Source organism: Microcaecilia unicolor, chromosome 1 (assembly GCF_901765095.1).
Source record: "Microcaecilia unicolor chromosome 1, aMicUni1.1, whole genome shotgun sequence".
In the NCBI taxonomy this organism is placed as follows: domain Eukaryota; kingdom Metazoa; phylum Chordata; class Amphibia; order Gymnophiona; family Siphonopidae; genus Microcaecilia; species Microcaecilia unicolor.
The window spans coordinates 478,981,631-479,006,527 of record NC_044031.1 but is presented as its reverse complement, the minus strand read 5'-3'; the positions used below and the strand labels follow the sequence as shown (position 1 = coordinate 479,006,527).

At 43.3% G+C, this 24,897-nt stretch overlaps 2 protein-coding genes and 1 long non-coding RNA gene across 3 annotated transcripts in view; all 3 read right to left on the bottom strand.

The window, feature by feature from the left end:
• The window catches only part of DSG2 (desmoglein 2), a 106,933-nt gene extending 106,705 nt beyond the window's left edge, over nt 1-228 (bottom strand). Inside the window, exon 1 of the mRNA XM_030213788.1 lies at nt 49-228. Within this exon, the coding sequence (XP_030069648.1) occupies nt 49-99 (51 nt within the window). The 5' untranslated portion in view covers nt 100-228. The remainder of the gene's footprint in view (nt 1-48) is intronic.
• A 141-nt stretch (nt 229-369) lies between these two features.
• LOC115477159 lies at nt 370-15,031 on the bottom strand. Its single transcript, XR_003943288.1, has 4 exons — nt 14,931-15,031; nt 11,942-12,001; nt 10,666-10,788; nt 370-1,936 (listed from the first exon to the last, which is right to left on the bottom strand). It is a non-coding gene; the product is annotated as an uncharacterized LOC115477159 (long non-coding RNA).
• Nucleotides 15,032-21,417: 6,386 nt separating this feature from the next.
• LOC115477140 (desmoglein-4-like) overlaps nt 21,418-24,897 on the bottom strand; it is a 90,480-nt gene continuing 87,000 nt past the window's right edge. Inside the window, exon 16 of the mRNA XM_030213777.1 lies at nt 21,418-24,400. Coding sequence (XP_030069637.1) covers nt 23,393-24,400 — 1,008 coding nt within the window. The 3' untranslated portion in view covers nt 21,418-23,392. The remainder of the gene's footprint in view (nt 24,401-24,897) is intronic.

The window sequence follows — 24,897 nt, the reverse complement described above, 5'->3', positions numbered from 1 at the left end:
GTCCGACGCTACAAAAAAAAAAAAAAAAGAATTAAATGCCTCACTCACCGTCTGGAGCAGAAGGTAAACGCGGAGCGCTGCCGCCATGGTAGGAACCATAGCCAAAAGGAGACAGGGACGTACTTCCCACTACAGTGCACAACACTATTAACCCAGATGACCAGGCGCCGCAGGTATCGATAACGCTCCACCCGCGGAAGGGGAGGGTGCTCGCGCGCTCCCTTCTCCCACCTGTGCCTATGGTTGACGTCACAAGCTGGTCTCCAGGTGACACGGAAAGGGGGGGGGGGGGGGAAGAGTAAGGACAGTCCCGCCCTCTTGTGGCGAGGTGAGTCACGTTGACGGGGCGCGCGCCGCTGTTTTGGCAGCAGCTGCAGGACCCTGGTGAGGGTTCTGTGCTGAGCGCTCTGGTAGCTGGCAGTTTCTTGGTTGATTTGCTCCTTTCACCAGGTGTATACTGGTCTCTCTACTGCTCTGAAGTCATATTTCTGTTTGTTTTGTTTTAGAGAAGCAATGTGTTACTACCACATTTATTCAAATTTTGTTTGATTTTATGATGCATTCTTTGTTATGTGACCTTTACATGCTCCCTGAGCCCTTGCAGTATCTGATCTTCCAGAGTAGTATCACATCAGCATTCTTCACTAGTGGCTCCCATCCCATTGCTCCTGTGAATGCTGCTCTCCCCCGCATTCTCTGGAAGCGTGTTTTTGTTTGAACTTCTCACTCACTGTACTGAATGCAGTGGGAATGGCTCAAAGCAGCTTGCAACCAGATTAATTAAAATGCCATACAATCCAATGGTATAACACAATTTAGGTTTTCTGTTTTCTTCGGGCAGCACCGATTCTCTATGCACTTCTGCATATTCTTACAAGCCTGGTAGTATGGGAGTGTCTTGGAGGAGTGAGGACAGCATGGTGGGGGGTGATTGGTTGGTGGGTGGGATTTGAAACTAGCTAGAATGGGTTTAGGGAAAGTATGCACTGACTGAAGAATGTCTGTGATAAGGAGCTAGGCAGACAGTGACTGAGGGAGACAAAGGTTGGGAGAAGGGGGAAGGCTGAGAGAGACAAAATGTGGGGGAGTACATCTTTTAGTTACATGAATCTCTATTGAGGTGCTTAGGCAGCCAGACTGACAGCATCATTGGATAGGAATTCCTATCCTTCCTCCATCAAGCCAGCTGTACAATTGGGATGGGTTCCTCCCTTGCTCAGTGTGCCCACTTCATTGTCCAGTGATAGCCCTGGCTCTCACAAGAGATCCTGCTTGACAAAGATGACCAACTTACATCTTCCTGCCAGAAAGACCTGCATAATAGCAAGGCTGATATTTTAAAAAATCAAAATATAAGACAGCAACCCCACTACTTGAAAAACTACACTGGCTGCCAATCAAGGCAAGACTATTCTTCAAAATAAGCACTTTCATGTACAAAATACTATTTGGTATGTCTCCTGATTAGATGCTAGAACTAATCAAACTACCTACAGGAAATGCAATCCCATAAACCAGAGGCTACCTACTTCTCCACCTACCCAGCTGCAGAAACATACTCTACAATACCATACACACAGCTGGATTCAGCTACCTGGGCTCAAAATGGTGAGACTCAATACCCAAAGCCATAGGTATCATTAACTATCTCCAGTTCAGAAAAGACCTGAAAACCCAACTTTTCAAAAAACAAAACAAAACAAAAAAAACAACATATATAACTAAACACAAACTACAGATGCTCCACAATAATTTCTAGCTGAAAAACACTACTACAACTTCATCCAAATGTAAAATTGTAAGCCACTTTGAACTGAAACTTGTTTTTTGATAACAGTGGGGTACAAAAGTACATAAATAAATAAATAAAATAAATAATAGTTAATGGCTGGTATGACCCAAATTGTTCTATCTGCTGTGCAGTCTGTGAAGGTGCCTAGAAAAGAAAAGAAAAAGCCATCAACTTAGAAAAAAAAAAGAGCAGACAAGATCCCAATGAATTAAAACGACATAGAAACTTAAAACATTGTTTTATATTATTGTTCTAATCTTGGGAGTGCTTTATGTTTGTTTTTGATTATTATTAATGTTGGTTGTAATGCAGAACAAGTTGTAGATGAATAAATGACATGAAGTATTAACCTTTGTATATTATACTTTTCCAAACTCTAGGAAATTATTAAAATTGAAAACGCTAGATACATATATATTTCTAATTTCTAATTTGCAAAGGTCAGCAGCAAACTACTTTTGAGTCTACTATAACTCCATACTTAGTTATAATTCTTACTACTCATGCTAGTTTTTTGTGCTATGTTTGGTTATATTCTTACAATTGTTACACATATAATTCATACATTTCATGAATGTTATTCATATTTTGATTATCTGAAAATACAATACAAATTAAAAAAAACAAAACAAACCTTTGTATTGGTGTTACAGTAAAGGAAGTGCTAGCCAGAGGAAGGACATCAGTATTTACAAAACTAGATTCTTGGGAGAGCAAAGGGAGGTGCAGTGCATTTCTTGGCTAGCTTAGCCCATGAGGTTTTTCTTCTTTCTGTATTAGTGAGGGAAGGTGGAATAGAGCTGCTAGCATGATATTCTCTAATGTGTTCTCATTGAGAGAAACTGGCTAGACTGGATGCTTTAAATCCCCTTTATAACTTACTTTTTCTGTGTGAAATGGAAATTTAACTCTCCACCATTGTTCAGAATAGAGGTGTGCATGCCTGGGGTTTGCTACAGTGGGAAATCTGCAGGGATGTTGAGAAGATGAAAGCAATATGATGGGGCCAGATTATGCCACTGTGCACACCTCTGATTTGAATTCCTGCCACTGTCATATCACCAGAATATTATTTAGTTGGAGGACAAACAATCGAGGAACACAGAATGGAACTGAGCTCTGATTCTGTAGATGGGTAATTATTTATACATAGTTTGAAATAGGGTTTAATTTGTAGACAAAAAAAGGAAGTGAGTGGAACTGGGGGAGGGGCCATGACCAGAAGTGAGTGGGGCCAGGGTCAGAAGCAAACTTACTCCTACATTTACAGTAATTTATTTGTGTATTAAAAGGAAGGTGGTATGTGCATATACTTGAAAAATTCATATATGTAATTTAAAAAATGTTATTTAAGGAATATCACCCACAGTAGTATAAATTTACAACCTTATCAACAAAATATTTGACTAATCAATATTTTTATCAACATTTACACATTTGATACCATAGTGTTCTCAGAATTTTTTGGCAGCTGGGTGGCATGAAGGAGAGGTGCCCTGCAATGGCAAAAGGAAGCAAGTGCCTATTTTTATTGAAGCACTTGCTTCCTTTTGCCATTGCAGGGCACTATTCCATTGAGTGGAGGAGTAGCCTAATGGTTAATGTTGTGGCCTAGGAACTGGGTTCAATTTCTATTGCAGCTCCTTGTGACTTTGGGCAAGTAACTTAACCTTCCATTGCCCTCGGTGCAAAATAAGCACCTGTACAGAATATGTAAACTAATTTGATTGTAACTAGAGAAATGCAGTATATCAAGTCCCATCCCCCTGCCATACTGTTGTAGCCCAACATCTCTCTCTCTCATCTTCTCTCCACCCCCATACTCTTGGAGCTAAACATCTTCCCGCTCCCTCCAAAAACATATTTGTAGCCTATCATCCAACACAGCAGCTTCTCTCCTTTCTGGCCAACAATGTAGCTTCTCCTTTTTTCTCTCTCCTTCCCCACATATTCAGCATCCCTCCTCTCTAGACTATTCCTCCCTTCTTCTTCTCCTGAGAGTCAGCATCTCCCCCTTTCTCTCTCCACTCCATCTCCTCCCCCTCTCTCTCATTCTCCTCTCCCTCAATAGTCAGCATCTCCCCACTCTTTCCCACTTCATATCTAGAATCCCACTGTTTCTTCCCTCCCTTTGTCCCCATTATACCCTTTCGTGCCTGTCCAGTATTTCTCCTCCCTTCCCAACCAGTGGTCCAATATCTCTCCTTATCCCCCCCCACCCCAGCCATTGGTCCAGCTGTTTTCCTTCTCCCCCACCCACCCACCAACCACTGATCTAATTTTTCTTCTTCTCCCCAACCACCAAACAACGGTCCAGCTTTGCACCTTCTTTCTCCTCCCCACCCCTGGTCCAGCTTTCCTCCTTCTCCATCTTACCCCACCCACCCACCATTGGTCCAGCATTTCTCTTTCTCCCTCCATCCTGCCCACCAGCCCCCCCACCATTGGTCCTGCTTTTCTCCTCACCTCACCCCACCCACCCACCATTGGTACAGCTTTTCCCCTCCCCCTACCCATCATCAGTCCTGCATTTCTTCTCTCCCCTATTTATGTGATCAGGCTTTTTTTCCTTTTGCTCCTTCTCTAATGCGTGATGGCATCCTCTCCTCCCTCCCTCTCCCCACCCCACACCCGCCTAAGCAGAAACAAGAAGTTGTGTCAGACAGAAGGCTCTGATGTCAGTACGAGCAGTGCGTTGTGAATCACTGCTTATTGCCGGCAACCTCTAAAACAGAAGACAGCTTTGAAAAGATATGGGGGATGGAGTGGGGACAGGAAGGGAGGGATGCCATTGGGCATTGTGGAAAGAGCAAAAGAGAGAGAAGACTGACCGCAGTGAGGGGGGAGGAAGTCATGGGTGATGATGTCACTTCCTGAGCCAAAAGAAGTGCCAGAACGCCGTTCCGCTCTGTTCTGGCACAAATTAAGCCCTGGAAATGGACAGGCTTGAGAGCAAGGACTAAAAGCTGCAAAGCAGCCACTAAGAAAGGAAACACAGACAGGTAAGAGACAGAACTGAAAGCTGCCAGGCAGCCACTAAACAAGAAACACAGACCACCAAGAACTAGACAAAGAAATACAAACAAGAAACAAGACTGAGAAACAAGCAATACAGTATAAGATAAACTACACAAAGACTAGAAACAGGCAAGACTCTCAGACAATAAACTGGACTAGGCAGAAGTGCACACCAGCATACCAGGGACCTTAGGCGATGCAAAGGCAAACACAGAAGTTTCCAGATGGCTAATAAAGCCCATCAGCAGCTGAAATTCAGCTGCAGGAGTCACAAGGCAACTACGGGTGCTGTTCAGGTACAAAACAAGAAAAGCAAGTCTGGCAGCCCGGAAGATTTGGACCGGATTGGGTTGAAATCTGGAACGTGTGACAGTCCATAGCAGCTACCGGTTCTGGCCACCAGAGGGCGAGGTGAGCACAGATAAGGAAACATTCACATACGTGACACTATGGGGTGAATTCAATAAATCACGCCTAAAAAAATTGGCATCGAAACCACCCTGCTTAAGCGCTATTCCATAAGCAGCGCCAAAAGTTAGGTGTGGTTTATAAAATAAGGCTTAAGCTCAGGGGTCATGCATAAATTTAGTTGTGCCCATTTACATCAAAGAAAATGTGTGCAAATGCTCCTGCCAAAATTTACACGCAGAATCCCCTTATTCTATAATTGCCCACACTCCACTTTGAAACGCCCATGACCCTCCCATTTCTGTGCCCCCTTTTCCTGGACGTGTAAAATTAAGGTGCAGCTCACAAACATATTCATTGATTTCAAGTAGTGCCAATAATTGCTTGTTAAAAAGCCAATTATTGGTGCTAATTGGCTTCTTATTAATTAAATTGTGTGCACAATTTTTGGTGATTTTTGTAGAATCAGCAGGTATGGAGCAATAAAGGCACTGATGATGAGCACATGTCCTACTAATTTCCTTGATTTAAGAATCCAAAGACTGACTCATGGTTACTGATTGTGCCTGTACTGAAGCCAGGTTTGTATAATGAACTCTAATACAGGAAAGTGAGATAAAAAGCAAAACCAGTCAGGTCACTTCTTGCAGGGGTGTAACTTTGTCTTTCAGACATGAGTGGGTGTGTACACTGGGTTTCTTCAGTTCTAGGTTTAACTGCTAATCCTCCTGTATCGGGAGCACATAGATTTTATTGTGCCTTTCCAAAAACAGATTTTAATTGAGCAGACAACTTGTTAGGTTCCTTAGCAGATTTTTTTTCATCCAAGTACCACTGGATGGAGGGGGGAGGGGGAATTGATAAAGATATTAAAGACTTTTTTTCTAGTTTTTTTTTTTTTGGGGGGGGGGGGGGGGGTCGGTCAATAAATATTCAGCTGGTGACAGTCAGTGTTTTTTTTTGGCTGCTGCTAGCATTATCCCCAGACATGGCCTAGCATTATCCCCGGATAATGCTAGGCCATGTCTGGGCACCTGCATTGAATATCTGGCATATGCAGAAAGCTAGCACTTATGCAATTAAGTATAATATTCAGCACTTAACTGCATAAGGTGAAACACATAAAGATAAGACTGCATTTTATGCAGTTACCTTATGGCCACGCATAACCTTAACCTTATCTATATAAATAAATCTCACCTGAAACATTCTGAAGCTCTGAAGCTCACTCTGTGGCAGGGACAGTCACTGTCACTCATGCACCACTCACTCTCACTCATAGACCCGCCCTCAGCCATGCCCCTCAGCCACGCCCCTTCCGCACATAATTCGCAACCCCAACGTTCTAAATGAAGCTGCCACTTCCGTTTTTGAGGTGGCAGAGACTAAAAATTTTCACCATGACTGTCTGTCCCGCCCTCGCGTCTGAACGTGATGACGTCAAGGGCGGGGCTATGACACTCAACGAATCCCCAGTTCCACTGCCGTCCAACGCTTCACCCCCCCCGCGCCCGACGCACACCGACAAACAGCGACCTACGCAGACCCTTCACCCCCCCCGACGCACAGCGGCAAACACCGACCTACACGGGGAGGAGTGCCATCAGACCAGCTGATCCGCTGCGATCCCCACGCTGCTGCCCTCCAAAAATTTACGCACCACCTGCGCCCTCCTGATGCTGGCCTCCTGCGCCCTCCTGACCCTGCCGTGAAAACAGCTGATGACCCACGCTGCGGTCCTGCGCCCTCCCGACCCTGCCGTCCAAACAAAACAGCTGACAACACTGCCGTGATTCCCACGCTCACACCCTCCAAAAAACAACCAACAGAAGGCCGGACAAGCAGGAGGTAAAACAGCTCACTGCTAGCAGGCAGGGGGAGAAGTCGTAAATAACGCCGATGAAGTGGCACGGAGGGGTGCAGGACCACTACGAGCTGGGGAGACAGCCAGAGGGGTGGAGGCCCCTTGGCAGCCAGCCAGGCAGGCAGGCACGCAGTACAACATCTCAGTGCTACCAGGCAGGGGGAGGAGTATTGAATAACGCTGATCAAGTGGCAGGGAAGGCTGCAGGAGGAGTACAAGGTGGGGAGAGAGGCAGAGGGATGGAAGCCCCTTGGCAGGCAGGCTGCCAGACACGCAGGCACTGGCACGCACTCTCATTCCCACACACACACTCTCTCACAAACACACTGTCTCTCACAAACACGCTCGCACACACTCACTCTGTCTGTCACAAACACACACTTGCATCTGGCAGGCAGGGAAGAGGGAGGGAAGGGGGCCACCTTGGGGGAGGGGGGCACCCTGGCACACACTCTCATTCCCACACACTCTCTCTCCCTCTCACAAACACACACACTTGCTACCACCTGTTTCATCACACACACTCTCTCTCACACACAAACACTGACACACACTTTCTCTCTCTCTCTCTCTCATTCTCTCTCTGACACAAACACTCCATCTCTCGCACACACTCTTTCTCAAACATACACTCCCAGGAAAACCTTGCTAGCGCCCGTTTCATTTCTCACAGAAACGGGCCTTTTTTACTAGTGGTTAAAGAAAACATCTTTCACAGACATGGTTCTTACAGCACATACAGTGCTACACTCAGCATGCAGCTAAAGGGTTAATTAAGATAAGCACAAAACAGCATCCTTTGTAAAGAAAAGGGGAATGGTATAAAGGAGACAAGAAAAATAATGTGTAGCAATCACTGATGTCCTCTTTGTAAAGTTATTCTTATACTATGTGCAGTGCAGGCCCCACTGAAATTGGTTTTGGATCTCACTAACATGTTTAGGGAGTGCCACTCCCAGATCACACACTGGGCTGATGGGAAGACAAGTGGAAACCTGTTTATTCTAAGTGGTTTTGAAGCAAGCTGAGTGCTGTGAATATTTCTGTGCCAGTGATTTCTTTTTGTTTAAGAAAGAAGACAGAATTCTAATATTTTATAAACCTATCACTAGCCAAGAAAAACCTCCTTAGGTACAGTCCCTTGCCTGCTTTGACCTCCTGCTTTCTTCTCTTGCCTGAAATCACACCATCCTCTGCATAGGCAAACATTTGTTTCTTTGTGAGGATGGAAGGGAAGGACTGCATTTGAAAGAGGGTAAAAGATGATGAAGAGAGCAGAGGAAAAACCCGATGAACTGGTAATCTATGGACCTTTGTAAAACAGAGAAAACAAACTTGTTATATTTTGAAAGATACCATTGATCAGATGTGAGGTATCCAGTCTTGTTACTAACGTGATGATCAGTTCGTGGTACTGGTAAATTTATCACATCTTGTTAAAACTTTCTGGCCTTACATATCATTCCAGGCAATGCTGGAAGAAGTTACATACTGAAAAGGGAGGAACTGGTTTGATTGGCTGATCTTGTTTCATAATTCATTCTGTATAAGGGTGGTCTTAGCATTCAGCAGCACTGCTTGCTTGGTTTAAATGTCTGAATCAGACTGTTTGAGGACTTGTGATTGTGAACCTCTTCTGAGTCACTTTCAGCCCAGGAGATCAGTATCTAGATCGAATTTACAAAGCTACCCAGAGCCAATCCTGATCAATTTCACATCTGTTTATTTTTTTTACTATGTCTTATAGGGATTGGCTCAAATGTAAGCAGACATTCACAAATTTGAACTATTAAAAACATGTACCGGTAGGGCGGAGCCCCACTCATGCGCCTGAGTAGTGAGGAAGTTTGCAGGGTGCTCTAACCACTGATGCCAGCAGTTTTGCGCATGCTTAGTTCAAATGCATGAACTGAGTATGCATGGAAGCACCGGCATTGATGGTTGGAGCACTCCGCTGACTTCCTGCTGCTCAGGTAGCATGGGCGGAGCTCCAGCAGAGAAGCTTTTTGGTTAGCGGTATCCCCACCAGCCATGCATCCAGTGCCACAATTCTGGAAGTGGCTTGAGCCCAGAGTGGGGAGTGGGGGATGAGCAGGCCCCCAAGGCCCCCTGTGGCTTCCCCCCTGCATGAAATGAGAAACAGTTAACAAGGAGAATCAAGACCAGTAAACATGAGGAAATTAACAAAAGACAAGAATACATTAAAACAAGCAAGAGCAACAGAGGCTTACAAAAGGTTACAGTCTGGAAGGAATGCTGCTACCAAGGAGTCTGGGAATGCCCAGAGAAGGAGGGGAATAGACAGTTTGTGTCTGAGGAAAGGCTTGGGAGATAAAGTAAGCCTTTAAAGATGTTTTGAATAGCAGGAAAAAGGGGCTGAGATCTGATTTATTGTAGAAGATTATTCTAGAGGGTCAGGGCAAGAACACTGAAGTAGGATGGAGCAGGAATGTCTGAGTATCAAGACGGACATGATGATGAAAAGGGACTGATAATAGTTTGGAGAGAAGAGCAAAACATTCTCTGCAGACAGTAAGGAGTAAGAAGGCCTTGAGAGGAAGAGGAGTAGCTCAGAATGGAAAGCCTGATGAGCGATCACTAGGATTTTTAACAGAAGTCTATAAGCAACCAGTATAAATGCTCAAAGAGGAAGAGGGGGGAATCTTGATCATGGTTCTTCAAACCAAAGTTCCAAACAGTAACCTGAGAACTGTGTTTTACACCAGTTGCAGTCTATGCAATTGTGTAACCTGTAAATGATAAAACGAGTTACAGTCATCCAGTTGAGATATCACAAGCCTAAAATTAGAATCTGAAGAGGAATCTAGTACAGAGTGAACTGAGTGAATCTGTTTTAAAGTGAAGTAGCATCTAGATACATTAGATATTTGGGAATGGAAAGTAAGTGTCCAGTCAAAGATTACACCAATGGTCCTGTTTACTAAGCCACGTTAGCATTTTTAGCGAGTGCTGAATATCAGGCGGACTGATTTTTATTAATTATTATTAAAATGGTAAACAGAGCTGGAAGCACTTAGCTAGTAATGCAGGGGCACACACACACACACAAAATCAGGAAATAAATATGCAATATATTTAACACTAGTAAAAAAAAGGCCCGTTTCTGGAGCCAATGAAACGGGCGCTAGCAAGGCTTTCCTGTGGCCCCCTCCCCACCCATCGTCGATGTGGGTGAATTGCTCCGCCTCCGCCCTCAACGTCATAACGTTTGACGCGAGAGCGGGGCCCAGAGACTGTGATTTTCGAGGCTTCAGAGCTTCGAACATATGAACCTTGGCTTCAGTGACGTCAGCAGCCAATAGAACGTTGAGGGTGAGTTTTATATATTTAACATTACAGAAGCCCTAATAGCTCAAAATAGTTCAATACTAATTTGCTCAACACAATCCCACACAGTGAAATGAAAAACACTTCCCACACTAGCATATACAATAGAGTTTTCTTAAACAGATATTAAGTTAATTAAAATTGAGGTCCGTTATCTTCCCTGCAGAACCTGATATAATTTTTGATGTTTGAGATCCTCAGCAGCATGCAGTGAGTTTAATGTCAAGGAACTTACCATCGAAGAATCATATCACACATCTGAATGGATTCTGCAGTTTGATAGGAGTGAGGATATGGATCTATGCCTCTCAAATCTTTTGTCTTTTCACAGGAGATCTTGAACTTTGTGCAATGAGATCTGAGAAGAAGAGATAATTATAATAAAGTTATTTTCTTTTTTTGAGATGGGTGCAGTCTGAACCAGGAATTAGCAGAGAAGTAATATTGTATGGAACTGGGCTCAACCATCTTCATTTTGCACCCTTTTGCCGTTCATGACTCATATAAGGGGCCCTTTTACTAAGCTGTGCTAAAAAGTGGCCAGCACTATGCTCAGCACGGGGCTTTCCTGTGTACTCAGGCCACTTGTAGCACAACAGTAAAATGGCCCCATTTTCCAACGAATGGCCATGTGCTAATTTACTACTACTAATCATTTCTATAGCGCTACTAGACATACACAGCGCTGTACACATTATATGCAGGTACTTTCTCTGTCCCTAGAAGGCTCGCAATCTAAGTGCCCTGTTTACTGAGCCGCACTGTAGGTGCGCTAGTGTTTTTAGCGCATACTGCTAGAGACACCCATATATTCCAATGGGTGTCTCTAGCATTAGTGCATGCTAAAAACACTAGTGCGCCTTAGTAAATAGGGCCCTAAGGGTGGAGGAGGTGCCTAGTGGTTAGAGCACCAGTCTTGCAATCCATAGGTGGCCAATTCAAATCCCACTGCTGCTCCTTGTGATCTTGGGCAAGTCACTTAACCCTCCATTGCCTCAGGTACAAATTTAGATTGTGAGCCCTCCTGGGACAGAGAAATATCTCAGCAGGTACCTGACTGTAACTCACTTTGAGCTACTGCTGAAAGAGGTGTGAGCAAAATCTAAATAAATAAAGGCATGTAGGTGCCTATGCATGCCCAATGTGCACCAAATTGGAGCCACCATTCACCTACCACATGCCCTGGGCAGTGATTCCATTTTTGACATGCGGTAGAAAATATTTTTTTATTTTCTATTGCATGCCACCTACCCAGCAGTGATCAGCAGTTTATAAGCACTGGGAAGCATGCAGCGATCAGAAAACTACTGTGAGACACCAGAGGGTGCCCGGGGGTACTGCTTTTTAACCTGCAGTAAGCACTTAGTAACAGGGCCTCATAGTTTGCAGGTAGAATGTATATATTGCCCTGATTTCACTGCACCTATATATACTTTCCCATCTGTGTTCTGTGGAGAAATTTCCCTGTTACCTTTTAAAGATTCTGGCAGAAGCTCTTTGCAATAGATTACCTTCATTTTGAGAAGATGCATGATCCCCTGTCATGTCAGTACAGACGAATCTAGTTTTCCCTAAAGGGCAATGAAAGATTTCATTAAAGAGCTAAATTTAATTGAAACATACATTATCGATGATTGCATGAAAATATCTGAGATGCAATTGATTTTTTTTTTGTCATGTAGTTGATTAAACAGTTGCCAGGGAATCACTAATGACTGTTTTCTGTGTTTATATAAGACAGGTAATAAATAGAAATAAAACAAAAGAAAGGAAAGGAAAGTAAGGTGGCATCTTGTTTTATTTCCTAATTAAGCTTTTTATGTTTTACTAGGGGGCTCATTTTTGAAAGAGAAAAACGTTCAAAAAGTAGCATACACTGGTAGATGTTTTTCTCCAAATCGGTGTTTTTTTTAAACCAATTTTTCAGACATTTTTTATGCTGTTCATCTGCAGTGCATTCAAACCTCAAGGGGGTATGTTGGGGAGGGGTGTTAAGGGCAGGATTTGGGTGTTCCTAAGACATGGATGTTTTTCAGCCATAATGGAACCAGGGGCTTAGCTAGACAGCAGATTTTGGGTGGGCCTAGGCAAGAAGTAGGTGGGCACCAAGTGTCCTCCCCCACCCCACACACCAAAAAAATATCTCAGCTGGCAGGAAAATGCTTCTCCCCACCTTGGCAGTCTGCAGCAGGCATGCACTGAAAATTGAGCATGTGCAGGTACCGGTATCGTGGAGAGCAGCATTTTTGTTACCATCAGGGGGAAGTCTTCAGCAGGTGGAGCTTGGGATCCCCAACAGCTACTGCTAAACGTGTGCTACTGTTGGGTGGGCCGAGGCCCACCCAGGCCCACCTGTGGCTATGCCACTGAATGGGACAAAACAAAAATGTCCAGGACTTAAACGAAGACATTTTGAGATGTACTCTGTAGAAGTTGTTTACTTTTAAAATGTGTGTATGGATGCATGTGATAATATTTGAATAACTATCTATACTTATGACTATGATATGGAATCATTAAAGACAGACTTTTAAATGCCCTGCTGGGTATATTTGGTAATCTCATCTTTGTTAAATGTTTCAGACATACCCATGATATAACTGAATTCTATTATTCAGTCTCACTGTATTTTCAAATGTAAGCCACATTGAACCTGAGTTTGCTTGGGATAATGTGGGATATAAATGTAAAAAAAAAAAAAAAAGAAAGAAAGACCTGTTTTAATAATGACTTAGGCACAAAAAGAGTGCCCTAAATGATCAGATGACTACTGGAGGAATAAAGAAATGACTGCCCCTTACTCCTCTAGTGGTCACTGACCTCCTCCCACCCCCCAATGATGAGAAAGAAACAGTAGATATCAGCCTCTATGTTATTGCCAGTCCTATTAGAGCAGGAAGCAGATCCCTGGAGTAACCTAGTGGTCAGTGCAGTGCACTGTGGAGGGGACCCAGGCCAATAATCCACTCTAACTGTGACACTTGCGGTGGAAAGTGTCAAGTCCCCCCATACTACTATACCCACATATAGGTGACGCCTGCAGACATTAGGGCTATTGTAGTGGTGTACATTTGGGTTTGGGGGTGGGGATTCATCATCAAACATATAAATTGCGTGTGACCGTACTCACTCGCAAATGCGCAGTAGAGACTTTCCCTCTCTATCCCGCCCCCGCGCTAATACTTGATAACGGGGGCGGGACAGAGAGGGAAACTGCGCGAAGGGGAGGGAGGGAACCGCCGAGGTCGCTACTACTGCTCCCCCCACCCGGAGGCGCCGCCGCCCCCCCTCCACCTGGGCCGGACCCTCTCTTCGCAATTGAACTTACAGCGCCGAAAACGCAGCAGGCAGGCAGATCAGCTGAGCTCCCGTCGGCCTTCCTTCCCTGCCTGTGTCCCGCCCTCGCCGACGTTACGTCACACGAGGGCGGGACACAGGCAGAGAAGGAAGGCCGACGGGAGCTCAGCTGATCTGCCTGCCTGCTGCGTTTTCGGCGCTGTAAGTTCAGTAGTGAACAGAGCGCCCGGCCCGGGTGGAGGGGAGGCGGCGGCAGCGACTCCGGGGGGGGGGGGGGGGGGAACGGTAGTGGCGACGACCTGGTGAGGAGGGTAGCTGGAAATCTCGCCCGTTTTAACGGGCACAACGGCTAGTACAATATAAGGGAGCAATGGTGAGATGTTGACCTGGGACCTTTTATTCTCCATCCACTGCAGTGCCCCCTAGGGTGCCCCACTGCTCTGCTGAGATGATAGCTCCTCCTATATCCCAATGGCTTCATTTTGTGTGTTTTTCACTTGGACATTTTTAAAAAATGGACTAAAAAGATAAATGCACGGAGCAATTAAAAAAAGACATTTTGCTGTTTTGAAAATCGCTGTATTCACTATTCGGATTGTGGATGTTTTGAGCAAAACTTCTAAAGTTGGACTTAAATGTCATATTGAAAAAGCCCCTCCACATATATTTTAATGTTGCATCTTTTGCTCATAACTGACCTGAAGAAGAAGGCTGTGCCTTTGAAAGCTTGTCAAAAAATGTATTGTTAGTCCAAATAAAGGGAAATGGGACTTGATGTATTGCCTTTCTGTGGTTTTGCAACTACATTCAAAGCAGTTTACATATTTACAGGTACTTATTTTGTACCTGGGGCAATGGAGGGTTAAGTGACTTGCCCACAGTCATAAGGAGTTGAAGTGGGAATTGAACCCAGTTCCCCAGGATCAAAGTCTGCTACACTAACCACTAGGTTACTCCTCCCCTCCTCCCAGTATCACCTAAGTGTCACCTTTTTTTCCTTTTTTGTGTTTTATTTTTATTTATCACCTTTAAAGTAGGCTAACACGGCAACCACACTACTTTATCCAATATGAGACAGAGAACTGTGACTGTTATTTATTTTTTCTTCTCATGTTACAGACAGTGTGATCCATCCTTCCTGTCGGTGTATTCTGCAGTGTACCATAGAATTCACACAGTACATGTTTGTTGCAGAACATTTACCTGTTTTTTTTCCAAGTACTGCAGCTAAAATTATGGCAACAGCCACTCCCATCTCATGCCCTTCAGGATCAAACCTTCTTATCTGATGGCTGCTCATAAGATCATGCTTCTGAAAATAAACAAAGAGAATAGATGAAATTGCCCAGACAGATTGACATAATATAAAAGAAATATTTCCATTACAAATACGAGGCTAGATTCTATATATGGCGCCTGAAAATTCCACGCAGAAAAAAATATGCCTAGGTGTATTCTGTAAAGTACACCTAAATTTTATAGAATAAGCTTAAATTTCCGCATGGTATATAGAATAACGCTGAGCACCTCTCCATGCAACCAAATGTAGTTGCAGCCATTTACGCCATGTTGTACTTGGTGTCAGTGGCATAGCTAAATGGGGGTTGGGGTCCCCCACCAGCAAAGGTAGGCGATGGCGGGTTGGTGGCGGGAGGGGGGGTGGAGAGGGTCATCGGCAGGGGGGCAAAGTTGGTGGTGGCAGCGGGGTCGGCAATGGGGGGGTGTGTTGGTGGCGCCGGGGGGGGGGGGCTAAAATGTGTCCTTTCACCTCGGGCTCTGGTTCCCCCTTCCCGCCGAAGTCTGGCTACGCCCCTGCTTGGTGTAAATCCCAACACCTAAATTAAGCACATAAGGGGAGATTCTATATATGGCACCTTAAAAATTGGTGCTGAAATCAGTGCCGACTCAGCGTATTCTATAATCAATGCCTAGACTTAGGCGCCAGATATATAATAAGCTTAGTTGATATCTCAGCACCTAAAGCTACCCGTATCCATTTACACCAACGAAAATGTGCTGTAAGTCCTGGCATGCAGATTTCCATGGACCAGGGGCGTAGCCAGACCTTATGGTGGGAGGGGCCAGAGCCCAAGGTTGGGGGCACATTTTGAGTGCCGCCCCCCCACTGCCATGCCATGCCTCCCTTCTCTTCACCTCACCTCCCCCCTGCCACCACCTCGCGTCTCCTCGCACCTCCCTCGCCTCGCAAATACCTTTTTCCGGTCGGGGGTCCCCAACCCCCTCCAGCCTTCTTCAGCGCCATCTCCAGCGCAGCCGCATTCCTGCCCTGCTCTTCTTGCTCCACCTGTCCTGTGCATGCTGACGCTCCTTTGTGTCAGCGTGCACAGGACAGGAGGAGCAAGAAGGGCAGGAACGCGGCTGCGCCGGAGACGGCGCTGAAGAAGGCTTTGGCTGTTTGGGGTTGGGGACCCTAGCCAGCCAAACCAGGGGCCCAGACATAATTTGCGGGGGCCCAGGCCCCCGTGGCCCCCTGTAGCTACATCCCTAGCGTGGACTGGGTCATATTCTAAAATTACACACATAAATTTCAGAACCCCCATGAAATGCCCATTTCCATTCTCATAACCATGCCCCTTTTTGCCTGCACGCGTTAGAAGTTTGGCATACTTCGTTACAGAATACAATTAATGAGTTGTGCATGCAAATTCAAATCAGTGCCAATTAGCACTCATTATTGCTTGTTAAGTGCTGTTATCAGTGCTCATTAGCTTGTTAATTACACGCATTGTTATAGAGTCTGCGCCGATTTCAGTGCGGATTTCTAGGCATGTAATATAGAATCTGGGGAATAGCAGGAGTATTCAATAACAACGCCCATGGCTACAACCCCTTTTCAACTATGTGACTTAGAATTTAGGTGCACCACATTACAGAATACACTTAGCGAGTTGTGACATAAATCTTAATGCTGATTAGTGCTGATAATTGCTTGTTAATGTCCAATTGACAGCACTGATTAACTGTTTAACCAATTAAGTTACACGCATTGTTATAGAACATGCTTCGATTTCCTGCGTGGAAATTAAGGCGCCATGTGTAGAATCCTGGGGATGATGTCTTTAAGAAAGTTGTATTAAGGGAGAAAGTTATCAGTGGAGGTACTGTCAGATCAGGTTATTTTACCACAAGTTAGGTTATTTTGGCACAGAGTCTCATTGCATAAAATGGGACCCTGTGCTATAACATGTTTGTGCAGCACTGCGTACGCCTTGTAGCGCTATAAAATTGCTAAATAGTAGTAGTAGTAGTAGTAGTAGTAATTTGTGGTAAAATAACCCAACTTATCAGTAACCCACACTAATAACTTTCCCCCCCTAAATCACCACATGTGCCTCCTTGAAACTGAGTCCAAATCAAGGAACCTTGCTGCTGATGTAATACTGTTTAGAAAGTTTTTTAACATTTTATTTTTATTGCAATTTTCAATATAATTTGCGGAATAATCACTTGCTTAGAAATATGGATAAAGTAAATAATATTAAGCACCGAATATTTAAACATATCTATATTGGAATACAATAGTTTAATTCCAGTCCACGAGATCGTGGGGAGAATATCAAGCAGAAAATCTATTGAAATCAAAGATAAACTATTTTAATACAAAATAAGGCTAAGAAACAGAATAAATCACTTCAGTAATTCAAATAAACCTCTTTCATGTGGTGTTCCACGAGGATCTATCCTTTCCCCAACTTTATTTAATCTTTTTCTTTGTCCTTTAGCCACTTTAATTCAAAGCTTTGCTATTTCTTTAAACTTCTGTGCTGATGATATTCTACTTTATAACATTGGCACTCACATCTCCCTTTTGTAGCCCAGCCACATCCCAATTGTTACTCAGCAAAGTAAGATAAGTGGCAAAACATTGGCTACAGCTTAATTAGTAACATCACTTTACAAAGCTTGCTTCAAATTCAATAAAACACGTAAAAATTCAGTATCCACCCCAACCTACTCAGCCAGATGGTAACTCACTAGCTGCTCCCCCTGATCCCATCACTTATTAACTTTTCACTACTCCAATGCTTGCCCCGCAGTGCTGCAGGGGCGTGCTCCAATCTTGTGGTGGTGTCGCACATAAACCACAAATTAATATAGCTCAATTGAGCCCAACCATTCATCAAAATGATTCTTACCCCTTTTTAATGGTCCCCTAGACTTTATTCCCCGCACCCACAAGCTGCAACCGCAACCTTCCCTCTGATTCCCAATCCCTCCACCCCACTCCACACACAGGCCAAACCCACCCCATCAACATAGCTCTGAGCTCACCCAGTCACCCCCACCCCCACCATGGGGAGGGCAGGGGAGGGAACCAAAGCACCCAACCACAGCCTTCATCCACACCCTCCCTGAACTACCCAAAGCCAATCCCTAATCTGCCTTCCAACTGCTACGTCCCACCCCCTCCTCACTCCTTCCTTTCAATCTTTGTCCTTATTTTAGCGAGCACTACCTACCTCACCAATCCACATGCCCACGTCTCACCCTTAACCCCCCCCAACTCTCATTCCTTCCCTCTCCACCCTCACATTTCCAAAATTACCCATTAGCACTGCCACTTAAATACAGCTCACTGACATGCAATGCTTGTTGAATTGATGGTGGTAACCTATTTTTCAGTAATTATTAACAAATACTTAACTCTTATCCTCTTCCACTGACATTTCCTGTTGGGTTTACACATATTGTACTTTGCTTGAGTAGTTCACTTAAGGCACTCCCATAAGGTACCAGTTACAAACATCTTGATGGCAGCAGTCAGGCCTGGTGGATCATTGGTATCATTATTGGCTCAAACTCCAAAGGGTGCTGAATCTGAATCCTGAGAAGGCTTAGGTGGGAGAAAACTTGAAATGTTAATGCTAGGTCAAAAATTTTAGATCCTTATCTTATCCTGTTTGAGACCAGGAGTCAGTTCAAAGTGCTGTTTGGAAAATGTTTTGTGATTTGGGGGAGTAAGGGGAGGTGATCCTCAAGTCCCTCCAGTGGTCATCTGAGGCACCTCTTGTGTGGAGCAGAGGGGTAGCCTAGTGGTTAGCACAGCAGACCTTGATCCTGGGGAAGTAATTTCAATTCCCACTGTAGCTGTTCACTATAAAAACAGGTCTAGCTCAAAACATCTAAGTTTTAGTCTTGGACATCTTTGTTTTGTTCCATTGTCACTGAAAGACGCTCAAGTCCCACCTTAAACACACCCCTGGCACGCCCCCTTGAGATTTGGATGGACTTCAGAGAAAGACGTCCAAAAAGAGGTTTTGACAATACTGATTTGGATGTTTCTGTGAGATAAATGTCCAAATGCTGACTTATGTTACTTTTTGGATGTCTGTCTCTTTTGAAAATGAGCCTGATCGTAACATAGAGGGGCATTTTCGAAAGAAACGTCTAAGTCGGAATTTGGATGTTTTACAAAGACATCCAAATTCTGAGGTGGGGAGGTCATTTTTGTAAAAGATGGATGTCCATCTTTGGTGTTCGAAAATACCATGGACGTCCTTGGATTTGGACATTTTCTGATTTGGACATCTTTGATTTTCAGCCATTTTCGAAACAAAGATGTCCGTTCAAAGTCAAGCCATTTGGACATGGGAGAAGCCAGCATTTTTAGTAGACTGGTCCCCCTGACATGCCAGGACAGCAATCGGGCACCCTAGGGGGCACTGCATTGAACTTCATAAAATGCTCCCAGGTACACAGCCTTACCTTATGTGCTGAGCCCCCCAAAACCCAACTGTGCACCCCTACCATAGCCCTTATGGGTGAACGGGGCATCTATATGTGTGTACAGTGGGTTTCTGGTGGGTTTTGGAGGGCTCAAAGTTTCCTGCACAAGTGTAACAGGTAGTGGGGGGATGGGCCTGAGTCCGCCTGTCTGAAGTGCACTAAAATACTCCAGGGACCTGCATACTGCTGTCATGGACCTGAATATGACATCTGAGGCTGGCATAGAGACTGGCAAGTAATGTTCTTCACCACACGTTTTGGGGGTAGGAGGGGGTTAGTGAGGGAGTAAGGGGGGAGTAAGGGGAGGTCATCCCTGATTCCCTCCAGTGGTCATTTGGTCATTTGGGGCACAATTATTTGCCTTATTTATAACAAAAACAGGTCCAGCTCAAAACATCCAAGTTTAAGTGTTGGACGTTTTTGCTTTGTTCCATTATTGCTCAAAGACGTCCAAGTCTTAGGAATGCCCAAGTCCCTCCCTGAACACGCCCCCAATATGCCCCCTTGAGATTTGGACGTCCTTGCGACGGACTTCTGAGAGAGATGTCCAAAATGCGGTTTCGATTATACCGATTTGGACGTTTCTGTGAGATTGACGTCCAAGTGCAGATTTATGTCACTTTTTGGACGTCCAACTCTTTCGAAAATGAGCCTGATAGTAATATAGTAAATGACGGCAGATAAAGACCTGGCCCATCCAGTCTGCCCAACAAGGTAAACTCATTTTACATGGTATTTAATACTTTATACGTATACCCGAGTTTCATTTGTCCCTGCCTTTCTCAGGGCACAGACCGTAAAAGTCTGCCCAGCGCTGTTTCTATACTAAAAGTTCTGACGCTAACGTCGAAGCCCCTTAAAATTTACACTCCAGCCCCTCCATATCTATTCAGTCTGATTGTCATAGAGGAGACCTGATTCTGTACTGCTAAAGAGCACATCACAGTGGCTTGTAACATAGGGCTGGACTTTTTTAAACAACGGACATGCACTATGGTTCTCAAGCATGCAAATCAGGATATGGAGCCAAAAAGCCATATTTCATTATTTTTTTTATTTTTTTAAAGAAGAAAGTATGTACATGGATGAAATACTGTTTTAAAATAACCTCAAACTGTATTAAAATAAGATCATATATTTGATAACAATCAAGGCTGGCTTTTTAAGCAACAATGGGAAATTTAATTAAAAAGGGATAGATGTGGGCAATTCTATAGCTGTGAGCCTGTTCTACAAGAAACCGAATCATTGTGCACTTCTGCTATGCAATTACAACAAATAAGAAAAACACTGCTGTTTTTAAACTTATCCATAACAGCAGCCTGAAATAATGTAGACAGGAAGATATTTAGGGACCATGTATTGTATCCTTTTCATTTCTTACATGCACAAATTTATCAGCATAACTTACATGCACAATGCATTTTTTTACACATGTAAATCATGTTTCTGGAAGTAAATGAAACAAAGTAAAAGCAGCAAAAACCTTTTGCCTGCATAGCCATAAAAACACTTAAAATCCAAATAATTTTGATGCTTTTCTTCTTTCTATCTCTTTTCCACATTACAAGGGGTTAAAGGCCAGATTTAATGACTGGACAAAAAATAGCTTGGTTGCACAAAAATCTGCAAATCAAAAATTAAAATGAAGCAATGCTAATTTGTTTCTATGCAAATGTGGAGACTTTAGAATAAGATAGGAGACAATTGTTTTATATTTGGTTGGTTCCTCTCACCGGTAACCTGTAATAATATAGAAGAGACAACATGGATTTTCTTCTTTTAAAAAGATCTTAAGGCACATGCCATGCAAAAGTGAAAAGAAAAAATTTCAGTTTACCTAAAGAATTGCAAAATTTAAAGAAGGCAAATTGTAAAGCATAATATTCTTGCTTGACCTGCTTTCTGCCTCATCCTCTGTTATTATACTGTTTGCCTCAGGAAAATTGTGAGACATTTTCTTGCTTTTAATACTGTATTACTTAACACAGCTCACCCTTAAAATGTCTACACAATTTGGAAATGACTTAAAAAGCAACACAAAAACAGGGCAGCTCCCCCTGTGCCATTTTGGAATAGATCGAGTTTCGCTCAGGGTGGAAATCAGCTGATGTGTAAGAGCCAATGTCCCAACAACCTATGAATTAAATGATATGCCTAAAAGTTGTTGCATTTTGTCCAGTTCTTAAAAGTGGTCCTAAAGTTAGTGCAAATAACTGTCCATTACATAGCATTCTTTTATTTTTTGAGAAGTCAAATGTTGAGATGCTTCCGGAACTTGCAATTATGCTTTATGAAGGGAAATAAATGTAAATATATTTTTTAAAAAACATACAATATTCATCACACTGGGCAAAAAATAGGAACACATTCTTAGGAGAAATCTAGCCACAGAAGAGTCACTAAAGCTGTACAATATATGAGTTTGACAGTGCATAGCAAGAACCAATGACAGTGTCCTCATTTCCATAGTACCTTGTATGGCAACAAGACCTTGACTTGATCTTTTACTAAAGCTTAGCTCGAATTATCTGCAGCAGGGCCCATTTTATTCCTATGGGCCTTGCTGCAAATAACTCGAGCCAAGCTTTAGTAAAAGACCCCCTTGATTTGCAACTAATAGCATTCCAGCCATGATGCACATTGCTTCATTACTGTTATCTGCTGAAAAGTTAACAGTAAGGTGCTAGCAGAGCTGGCACTCCGACCTAGGATTTCCCGATTCCTAGACCCAAGCCCTAGCCACTAGATCAGACCCCTTCCCTGGAAGCAACACATATTACATTGCGGTGCGGGTGGCAATGGAGATGAACATGTCAAATGTTTGATGACCTCTGTTCTACCACAGTGAAAACGCCATGCCCCTAGCTTGCAAAAGCCACGATAGGGCACCTTTGCTTATAGTGCTGAGTTTTAGTGGGTATGACAAATCAGCACTATCGAAATTCAATAAGAAACTAACCCCACAGAACTATTTACACTATCTATGAATTTGTGTCTATCATATCTTTACATATTTTACAGAGCTAAAATTAAAAACTGTCTAGGCTGTGATATTGCATTTTAACACATTCATGCACTTGGCCTCTAGGTGTTCTTTAAATATATGTACTTAAACATAGGGCCCTTTTTAATAAGCAGCGCTAAGGGCACGTTATCATTTTTAGTTCGGGCTAATAATTAGCACGCACTAAACGCTACGTCACCCATATGGGTGACTAGCATTTAGCATGTGCTAAAAATGCTAGTGCAGCTTAGTAAACAGGGCCCTTAATGTTGAAAATATCTGTTAAATCAGTTTAGCCCTGGATTAAAGAATTATTTGTAGAAAAACACGAACACATTTCATTAGTCTTAGAACTTTAATCTTCAATAGGTAAATCTCTTTTTTTCTGGTATGAAAAATACTTGGTAATGGCCTTCAAGAGCAGTCAGACACTGCCTCAACTACTCACTAGAATGAAGATATAAAAAAAACATCAATATTGTTGACAATACTTTCTCTTCTCATGTTTCCTGCTTTGAGAGTTCTGTCATCCCAAACAATTAAACCAGGATTAAATTTAAATTAGGATTAAACTAACCCTTCCAATAGTTTATACAGTGCTTAGAATTTGCCGCATAATTAATGATAAAGCTATTGCTTTATCGTGCTCATGGCTCCTTCTCCCTTGAGCATTTAAAGACAGGAAAGATTTTGAGTTACCCAGATGTTTCCATGTGAAGAAACATTTTGGTTTGAAAAATGTTTTTGTGGGATAGCCTGAACGTGTAGTCAGATGGCTAGCCATGTAACGCTACTGTGATTTTCTGGTCTCTACTAAGAATTGATACACATTGGTGGTTATTTTTTTCCAGGTAGTTCAAACGTAAACGAAAATCATATAGGTGGAAATGGAAAATAAATATTTTATGGTTTAGGAGTATTGCAATGTGCTGTACTTTGTTACTCTACTTACGGATTTACTAGGAGAAGCAGGCCTAATAGGCTGGCTAAAGAGAGGGTCGGGGTTTAATAGCTGGCTTTGCGCACCAGAGGTAGAAACTGTTCTTTTTTCAGTCACAATCACATTTTGTGCATTTGAGAGCTCGGAAGGGATAGCCAAGTTGCCTTGTAGAGTAGAAGCAGGCTGTATCACTCTCTCTGTCACTACTACATTCCCAGAATCCCTGAGATCAGGAATACTAAAGGAGTTAGGCAGCCTTGAACCACTGGGTGCAATTACTCGTTCCCTCACCACTACGGAGCCATCAGCCAGATCACCCAGATTACCCAGATCAGGGATATCTAACATGCCACCCAGACCAGAGCCAGGATGAACCACCCTTTCCGTTACCACCACATTGGAGCCATCTGTCAGATCAGGGATGTCTATCATCCCACCCAGACCAGCAGCTGGACGAACAACCCTTTCTGTCACCACCACATTAGGTTGTCTAGGATTGAGCAGCAGTGGTGGAGGTTTTCTAGCGTGGCCAGAAGTTGTATAGGTCTCAGTTACTATGACATTACCAGGGACTAAGGTATCAGGTATAGGTATAGCAGGTTGGAGACCAGGCCTAGAGGTATATGTACTTTCAGTAACAACAGACGAACTACCAATGGCTGGAGGCACATTTGCAGTTTCGAGGACAACCACATCAGATTCCGATATTGTAACATTTCTATCAGTTCCTACAATATCAGGTACTATGGGAGGTCTTCTCTCATTTGGTTCTGTTACAATTTCTTTACCAATACAGATTTCTGCCAGGGTCTTGAATTTTGGACCTAGGCTTTCCAAGAAGGTGTCATCCAAATCCTCTTCAATAAAACTGCAGCAGCCAATGGAGCCAACAGGACTTCCAATTCCTTCGTTGTCATATATTAACAGACAGTCATTTGTGGGTCGGCTTTCATCTTCATTAGCATAGGAGGTTGCTTTCTAAACATGACAAAAATACAAGTGTTATATACTGTATTGCAGGAAAAGTGATAAAAAATTACTATGCAATGACTTGCTTCAGTAAGAACAATCTGAGCAAGTTTGTTGGTTGCTTTTGGAATTTTTATTGAAGAGTGTTTAATGAAATGCTTCATTTGCATACATTTAATTAATTTCATTTTTTATTTTTTCCCTATTTCTCATTTCTAATTTTTGAAGTAACATAGTAACGTGGTAACATAGTAGATGATGGCAGAAAAAGACCTGCACGGTCCATCCAGTCTGCCCAACAAGATAAGTCATATGTGTATACCTTACCTTGATTTGTACCTGTCTTTTTCAGGGCACAGACCGTATAAGTCTGCCCAGCACTATCCCTGCCCCCCAACCACCAGCCCTGCCTCCCAGCACCGGTATTTACTTATTTATTTTTATATCTTCTCTAGTATAACTTATCTGTCCTTTCACAAATATTCCTTTTTCTCTTCATACTTCCT